Source organism: Octopus bimaculoides, chromosome 3 (genome assembly GCF_001194135.2).
Source record: "Octopus bimaculoides isolate UCB-OBI-ISO-001 chromosome 3, ASM119413v2, whole genome shotgun sequence".
In the NCBI taxonomy this organism is placed as follows: Eukaryota; Metazoa; Mollusca; class Cephalopoda; order Octopoda; family Octopodidae; genus Octopus; species Octopus bimaculoides.
The window spans coordinates 142,378,177-142,388,176 of NC_068983.1; the positions used below are offsets into that span (position 1 = coordinate 142,378,177).

A 10,000-nucleotide genomic window follows, 5' to 3' on the forward strand; every position below is an offset into this window, starting at 1 on the left:
ATATATATATATATATATATATATATATATATATATATATAAACACACACACACACACATGATATGTTAGTAGTATATATAGCCTTGCTGATTTGTTATTAGCAGCCTAGCTGTGGTGGTGACTATAGGCAAGCAGTGCAGCTTTCCAAACATGTTCAGACTTCGTACATTCATATACTTCTTTCCCCCTCTCTCTCTATCTTTAACTCCTTCTTTATCTACCTATCTATCTATCTCTAGACACATCACCCTCAATGTCTTTAACACTCCCTGGGTGGTTATCGTAAAGCACATATGTATCTATAATCTTACATAGTTTGCACGAATATTTAAAAATTTACATTTTATCCAGTTGAACAATTGGGAAACGTTTTCTGATCCATTCAAAAAGAAAGAATTTTATGTCCACGCTAATTGCTTTCGTTCTGTTCGCAAAATGGTGTGTGTGTGTGTGTGTGTGTGTATAAACATATCACCAAGATGATATCCCAGTTAATATTATCTATACTCCCTACAATATTATGTCTTGATTCACTCTTGTATGTATGATTGTGTATGTGCTTTAAATATAAAAATAAGAGATGTATCATTGTTGTGTTACTTCATGTATTTATTATTTTTTTTTTTTCTATTTTCAGAGGAAGGTCTTTCACAAGATTACGGTGTTCTAGTTCACTGCTTGGCTGGAATTAGCCGCTCCGTAACAGTAACTGTTGCCTATCTTATGCAAAAGATGTCCATTACTTTGAACGATGCTTATGACCGAGTGAAAAAATGTAAGCCGAACATTTCACCGAACATCAACTTCATGGGCCAATTGCTGGACTTCGAAAAATCTCTAAACTGTGACAGCGAAAGTTGTCTTGAACTATTAACACTTAGCAATCATGAAACTTCGCCCGTTTTAAGTAGCCCCGATGAGAAAGACTCAGATGAAGACAGATCAGAAGAAACAGACGACAGTCCAGATTACAACGTGAAACTGATGTCGTTGTAAAACAGCTCAGGGAAATAACCGAACCAACCACAGTTCATTATTTGTGCAACTTCAGTTGTTTTTGTTTTCATGACTTTATTATTATTATTATTATTATTATTATTATTGTTGTTGTTGTTGTTGTTATTATTATGATAGTACTAAGGGTGATTATAACAATAATAATAACAATAACTTTGGTCGGCTGTGTTACTGAAACGAAAGGTTTCGTTATTGATTAATTCCGACAGAAGGAAAGAAAGAAAACAGAAACTCAACTGCATAGACACTTGATTGTTGGCTGACATAATAGTGATAATCATTATTATTATTATTTGGGCGACAATGACAGAATTGGTAGAGTGCTCAGCGAAATACCTAGCGGTATTTCGCTACGTTCTTTTACGTTCTGGATTCAGGTACCGTCGAGCCTTATACTCCGCTCTAGGGAGTCGGACGAAAACAAGTACCAAACGTGTACTGGGGTCGATTCAGTCGACTGTACTCCTCCCTTACACATACTTTGCACTGTGCCAATGTTAGAAATCCTAACATCATATATATATATATATATATATATATATATATATATATATATGTATAGTACGTCGTTGCCTTTGAATAAAGTGGTCCTTTTGTATGTTATGAAAGTCAGAACTTGGGTGTAAAATAATACACGGGAGAATGTTTCATATACATGTTGATCACCTTCATCCTCATGGTTATCATAGTTTTCATCTTCATATTCGTTATTTGCATTGTTACAAAGAATACCATCACCATCACCATCGTTATTTAAAATCGCAATTGTAAATAAAATGACACACTTACTTAACTATATCACTGCTGAAAAGAAAGACAGACAATGGGCAATGGTGAAAGGAAAGACAAGACAGGGCGAGAGACCAGTTTCAGTTTGCCCTAGTGCTCGTTACGTTTCAATTTCTAGGGTTGAAATACCTGGTTCGATTCCAGTTTTTTTTGCAGAACTGTATCAGTTTTGTTGATCTGTCTGACGTTCATTAATGAAAAGCCTCAGTAATATTTTACCAATATTACACAGATTATAATTTTACCATCCCCAGTATAACATCCCAATGATGTCATAGGCAAGTCCCTCCTTGCCATGATCAAAATTGTTTTGTGAGACCTTTATTTATATATTTTCATACATCCCACGCATGAAACAGATTGACATTTTGTTCAGGGTGAATTCTTACGAACTATTTAACTGTAAGCTTTTTTTTTTTTCCTTCCTCACTGTTCAACTTCTTGGCAAAGTATTCTATTTGCAGTGCTTTACATATGAAGTAATATGGTTTGAAAGGAAATATTGAACTCGATAAGACAAGTTCCGGGGTGGGGGAATAAAGCAAAAAGTATTATTTATATTAAAGAAGGAAAAAAAAGAAATGAAAAGCAGTCTTAAAATAGCAAATATACAAAATGCTTCAATAATAAAACAAGTGTTGAAATGCTGCTTGACTGACATAATCTGAGTGAGTCTAGGCCGCATTGGCTGGTAATAGCATCGAAACAAGATATATTGTAAGGCATACATTTGTATACTTGTAAAAATAAAGGGAAAAATACAACAAAAATAGCAAACAAACTAATACACGAGGCAAAGTCAAAGAATAGAACTTTGCTTTGTAGACAGACTGGCAGGAAGTTGCTAAAAGTTATACCCCTCCCATTAATTAATTTGATACTTAACTCAGCGCAGCCAAACAAGCTTAAACTTCGTACTTCTTGAGATTGGTGTAATCATGTATGCAAATGAATATTCAAGAAACGTTTGTGGTGAAGCAAGTCAAGCCTATGTGTTCATTCCATACCGTTCTTATCACATTAGTATATATATATATGTGTGTGTGTATATGTATATATATATATATGTGTGTATGTATATGTATATATATATATATGTGTGTGTATGTATATATATGTGTGTGTATGTATATATATGTATGTATGTGTGTATATATATATATGTACGTATATACATATACGTATGTATATGAATATATATATATGTATGAATATATATACATATGTATATGTGTATAATTATATATATGAATGTATATATGTATGTATAATATGTGTGCATGTATATGTATATATATATGTATATGTGTTTATATGTATGTACACTACATGCATACATTTGTAGCATGTAATGTCATTATGTGGGTATGTACGAGTGTCAGGTTAGATATCTAATAACCGGTAACCTACTACTGTTAATCTATAAGCCAGCACAACCTGTAACTGGACGACCCGTCGGCAACTGGTGTGGCAATCCCACCAAATCCTTTTGGTAATGAGAAGGACTTTTTAACATGCTACGTGATACAAAAATGCAAGAGCAAAATCTGTCCAAGAACGGGTGAGTCAACCGCCATCCAGTAGTGTATGCGTGTGCATCTACAGACGTATGAGTAATTACATATGTATGTAAAAGAACACTTTGACTTTAAACTTGCGGTGTTTGTATCCTTTAGCCGTCGAGGTTTTTGTTCAATACTAGCTAAACGGTTTCAAACCTTTTAGGGAGTAATGCTCGTATTACTGAAGAAAGGTCTATTTTGTCACTGTAAAAATTTGACTCGCTGGCATTTGTTATGTCCCTACTCCACTCCTTTTTACGCAAGTCAGGACTCAAACTTCTTGGAACCACATGTTTGGCTATGAAACACTATCCATTTCTATCGTGAAGACACATGGAGACCGTTGTATGGCTGGAAGGGTCAGCGATTCTCTATTTGCCTCTCCAGTTGCTTTAACTGTCTGTGTTTAGGGGTGAAATTTAGGTTCGTGGTGTATGTCTTCGTCATAACGAGACCCCACTACAGAGTGGCAATGCATCTTTAAGATGTAAGAGATCAAATGATATGATAGTTCTTAGCAGTGAGACAATGCTACCATGTATGTATGTACATTCATACACACTCATACACAGAACCTTAAGTTCCAATCCTCTGTTTATATTAATGCAGCAAAGATTAAAGGAAATGCCGATTTAATTGTGTGTGTGTGTGTGAGAGAGAGAATATATATATGTGTATGTATACACACACATGCACAATTGAATAATATTTGTATACAATTTGTTTGCACCAAGTCAAAGAAGCAACTTTCTTTTTGTAACTAGGTAGCCATAAATTTAATGTATAATAAAATATATTTGTTTAAATGAAATGTGTTCATTGCTGAAAGCTTACATCTAAAATAGTCGAACAAAAGAAAAATATTAGAAATAAATCATATATTCAAAATATATTTATGAAACTTTTTTTTATATGAAATATATTTTTAAAAATTCAAAGAAACAAATTATTTTACACATTTTTCCCCCGTTATTTTGTCTTAATCCTAACAGAGGATATAGTTTTATATTGTATATGAAATAGCAATCTGTCAACTATCTTTGCTGTATATGTATATATGCATATGTATGTATATATATATATGTATGTATATGTTATATATATATGTATGTATATATTATATATATATATATATATATATATGTGTGTATGTATATATATATATATATATATATATATATATATATATATATATATACATTCTTGGCCTTGCTTTATTTTTTTAAATATTTTAGATGGGTCAACACTTACGTCAAGCTGCCTAGATATGACGTGCAACTTTTCCCATTGAACTTAAGTCACTCATTGTGCATCTACCTGACGAAATCCTTATTTCTAAATGTGAAAACATTTCATTTCCACTGTAAAGTTGACATTTATATAATTCAACACACTCCTCATTTTCAGCATCATTCCCATCATCACAGACCCTTGCAATTTGCAGTATACTGTTATCATCCATTAAATAATCTCTCTTGGGCTTGTAATTTGACAACTTTATTTTTTTTATCATTTGATTAGGGCTTCTAAGCCTCCTCATCATCAACCATGTTGTTTTCTCATATTTTGTATAACTTGACTCAGAGTCGACTCTCAAACTGTTCAACAATGAGCCGCATGCATTCTTTTTACTGTGTAAGAACAATTTTGCCCTTAGCCATGGTAGAGAGGCTTGCTGAATTCATTTCAATTGACTTTAACCCATCTTTCTGTTATAAAAGTTAACTTTGTGCCAGCTCAAATAAAATATATATTTTGGTTACACTTCTCATCGAACACCATCCAAATCTGGAAAATTTGAGCTGACATAAGTCTTAAAAGTTCAGAATATCTGTTCTGTAAGATTTAACAAAATAACTTTTAACTAAAACGATATATATAGCTTGTAATTAATTAATCTGAAGTCAATCATAATTACTTTTAAGGTATGTGTGCGAGAACCTTATTCTTGGCATTTGTGCTTTGAACATCACATCCTAAAAGTAAAAGAGACAAAAAAAGAAAAGTGCTTAATTTTACTGTAACAAAAAATGCTTAAAGTCTTTCTTAAAATCTGATTAATAGAAAATGCTCCTGGGTTCGATTTTTACAAAGTAAAAGATTAAAAAATAACAATAAATGATTATGTATGTATGTGCATATCCAGCCGTGTCAACGACCCGGTTCTGGTTGTTGGTTGAGCTTGTGACTTTTCATTTCGGCCTTGTGCCTATCATTTCTGGCCGAAGCATAATATAGTCTGGAAAGAGTTGTCACTTCCACCAGATTCATTTATTTTCACACACCTTCCTCGAAGTCGGTCTTCATTGCTGCGTATCTCACCTAGTAGAGGTTACGCGATATATTATTTCATTTCATAATGTTTATATGTAGGTGTGTCTGTATATATGTACATATAATTATTTCCTCTATTTATCAGGCAACAATCAGAAATTCATTTAATTATTCAATATTTTGTTTATCAATTCATATTTTTTTTGTTAAGACTGAACATACGATGTTTTCAAAAAATAGTTTCTGGGGAAAATTACAGCCTTTCCAAATTATCACTAATATACAGATGAAATTCATTATAATGTCTTCATGTTATTTTATATAAAGTATCTCAGTAATTGAGTTGTAAATATTGTACAGATTGTTATAAAAGAATCGATATATCTCTATATATTTTGTTTAAAAAAAAAACGTGTCTGTTTTCATTTCTAATTGTTTTCATGCATAAATGTTTCTTGTTATTGTATTGACTGTTGTCATTCTAGCTGAGAAGGAGAATGAATTGGACGAGTCGGTTCTCTCTTAAACAGTTAATATCACAAAATACTTGATCGTATGCTATGATCCAACAACTGTATAAAAGCTTACACTATGTTCGGTATACTGTCTTCAAAAGTGTTACGATGCCTTTCCTTCTTTTGAAAGTTATACATCATGCTTTTATTTAAGTATAGTATATCTAAGAGGTGGAGGCGCAATGGCCCAGTGGTTAGGGCAGCGGACTCGCGGTCATAGGATCGCGGTTTCGATTCCCAGACCGGGCGTTGTAAGTGTTTATTGAGCGAAAACACCTAAAGCTCCACGAGGCTCCGACAGGGGATGGTGGCGAACCCTGCTGTACTCTTTCACCACAACTTTCTCTTACTTCCTGTTGATCGGATCAACTGGAACCCTCGACGTCGTAAGCAACGGAGTGCCAACAACAACATGTATCTAAGATTACAACATCTATGTTATGTCGCCCTTTTATTTTCGATGCTCTGTAGATGGATAAAACGAGGGAGTGTGATTTGAGAGAAGTTTAAGCGGCTATATCTGGCAGATAAAGCTATCACAGAGATGATCTCTCGTTGACTCGTGCTAATGTATGAAAACCGTGTGGGAGCTGGCGTGATTATCTAAAATCCTGCATGGAAAGATAAACCACGTTATCCAATGGCTGCGAATCTACTTTGTGACAACTAGGAAAAATAGAGATTTTGTTTTCTCATGAGAAATCTAGGGTAGAATTCACCCTTCACTAAAGTGAACATACATGCGGAAGACGTTAGGCTCAGCAGTTCAAGTCAACAACACTTGAAAGTTTTTCGTGTTTCCACTGTCTACCACGATGAACTATACCACGCCGAATATCATCCAATACACTAAGCGCTCAATATTCAAGAAGTTATGAACATACACACTAAAGAAAATGTGTGTGTGTAGATGCAAAAGTACATTCAAATCGGTCCCCGCTTCTGACCTGACACAACTAAACCGAATTCTATAGAGCTGGTTATCCAGTTCTAGGGTTAAATGCTTCATTTCGTCAAAGCCTTAAGACAGAGACGATCATGGTACAACCAAAAGTGCACAAGAAGCTTTGGCATTTAGGTGTCTGATTTCCTGAAAGATCGGATCGAATAACAGCGAAAAATCTATACCATTTTAGAGTCTCTGTCTTTCTGTGTCTTATGTTTCTTTTTAGACGTAGATACGTAGACAGAAAGTATACTTAGCAAGACAACACTAAGATAATGATGCTGGGGATCAAGACAAAAAAGATTTTTGTGGGCCATATACAACTGAATGAATGACAATAACATATTAAACTCCACAGTTCTATACTGTCTTTAAAGACGGAGGATCCTCAACGTAAAATTTCACCGTACCTCATGTACATCTAAATACTATTAACAACCAACCAAGTACTCTAGAACATTCAGTGGGTGAGACCCCTTGTAATGTTGAGACACTAGGAAATTATTGTTTGGAGTAGATTGGACTGTAACTCTCAAGTTTGGTTTCCGAGCAACTCAGGCTTCGCCTATCAACTAAATGCAGAGATTGCATTCCGAAGAGAAATAATTGAGATCAGGAACCGAAGACCAACCGGAAACACCTGCGCCCATTACATCTCTACCCACTGGAACATCGACCGTAATGATATAATATATATATATATATATATATATATATATATATATATATATATACGCGCGCACACACACACACGTACGTACATACATACATACATACATACATACATATTTCTTACATTTATTTCGTACCATACTAGTTCCACACGATCTGCCTATCTCGTATCAGTCTTGTCAGCCACGTCCGCTTTCATGAGAAACCATGTGCCTGAGGCGGAGGGTGATGAATGTCTTGGATTGACGCTGACATCCTCTTTGATAGGCTGTCATAAGCAGTAAGCAAAGCAAAAAGTATATTTAATCAATTGAAAGCAAAAATGTAATGAAAAGATAAGTCGTTAGCAGTAATAAAAACTACTCTAAAAATTTCATTTAAATGAAAAATAAATATAGACTGAGATTGTGTCCGATAATAGGTGTGTATATTGACCACTCCGGACATGTTCTGGTAATACTTTCTCAACGAAGTATACAGTCAACACATAGCTACCATTCCGCGTAATTCGGAGGGAATAAATATACATTTAATGTGAATATCATTCGTTGATAAAACATTCAAAAAAATTCTTCTAGACGCTTTCTGCATCAAGGTCATATAAAATGTTTACTGTAGTATGCAGAGATTAATTGCACTAGAAGTGTCATCTTAATTGATAAAAACTTATTTGGGGTGACTTCATTATGTTATCCCAATTACACACACACACACACGTGTATATATTTATATATATATATATATATATATATATATATATATATATATGTGGGTGTGTATGTATGTATATACGTATGTATCAGTGTGTCTGCTTATATATATATATATATATATATATATATATATATATATGTGTGTGTGTGTGTGTGTGTGTACGCGTGTGTATGTAAGTGTGTGTAAGTGTGCATGTACGTATGTATGTACGTGTGTATTTGATATGTGCAACAGAAGCAGTATTGGCTTAATATTACAATCTATACATCATACTAAATGCAAATACAACATAGAAAGGCAAATTAATTGCAGTATTCGTCCTGAGATAGCATCAGTTATAGACGTAATGAGTAAAATAACAAAAATAAATATATCAGTATCAAGTGAAAATCGTCCAGTAGCGGTGACGAGAATGCTAAACGCACATTTCTGCTTTTTCTGAACTTCGTCAGCAGAATGTACCCGCTAGCAACCACATGCAAAGACAAAATCACTCGCTATAGTCCAAAAGCCTGAAACATGCATGTAACATTTTCGCCTTTACTGCTGGGCGATTTTCGTTTGATATTCATATATTTTGAGATTATAAACATAGTGCCATCTTAAGACATATCATCCCATTAATCCCCGGACGAATATTGCAGTTAATTTGGCTTTCTGTATTGTATTTACATTAAGTCTGATATACAGAGATGTGTGCATGCGTATGTATATATATATGTATATATATATATATATATATATATGTATATATATATGTATATATATAAACTCTTGATCATTTCCGTGAATACATCTCGAATTACTCATATCAACATATGCACAAACAAAAACGAAAAATTCAGCAAAAAAGAATGGGCTGAGCTGAATAAATTAAAAGATGACGAAACAATAACAATCAAAGAGGATGATAAAGGGAGTGCAGTTGTCTTAATGAACACTGTATACTATATAACTCTAGTACTATCCATATTAGAAGACGCAACTAACCCTAACCCTAACCCTAACCCAATACTACAGTCAGCAGAAAATAATGAGAGACCTAAAATCCATGTTACACCTATACAGAGAAAGGCTCACTGACAATATGACAATATGACCAATTTTAAAAGTAAAACCAGTCAATTTTATGGTATTCCCAAGATACACAAAACTGAGAAAATAAGTAGCGGATGCAGGATAGCCACATAATCAAAGTCTCTAATCCTAATGACCTCAAATTGACACCTATAATAGCAGGTCCCGCATGCGAAACCCACCGCCTCAGTAACTTTTTAGATACCCTCATAAAACCATTCCTCAAGTATGTCAAAAGCTACATAAGGGACGATATGCTCAATCACTTCCCTGAAACAATAAACAAAAACACCCTACTAGTATCCTTCGATGTAGTCAACCTCTATTCCAATATCCCCCACAACCTAGGAATAGAGGCAATTCAATTCTGGCAAGAGAATCACGCCAACGAACTCCTACATCGCATCAAAAAAGAATTCGTGATAGAAGGGCT

At 34.0% G+C, this 10,000-nt stretch overlaps 1 protein-coding gene across 1 annotated transcript in view; it reads left to right on the forward strand.

The window, feature by feature from the left end:
* Positions 1 to 2,536, forward strand: part of LOC106882329 (dual specificity protein phosphatase 7) — a 29,916-nt gene extending 27,380 nt beyond the window's left edge. Inside the window, exon 3 of the mRNA XM_014932973.2 lies at positions 639 to 2,536. Coding sequence (XP_014788459.1) covers positions 639 to 997 — 359 coding nt within the window. The 3' untranslated portion in view covers positions 998 to 2,536. The remainder of the gene's footprint in view (positions 1 to 638) is intronic.
* The last annotated feature ends 7,464 nt before the right edge of the window (positions 2,537 to 10,000 follow it).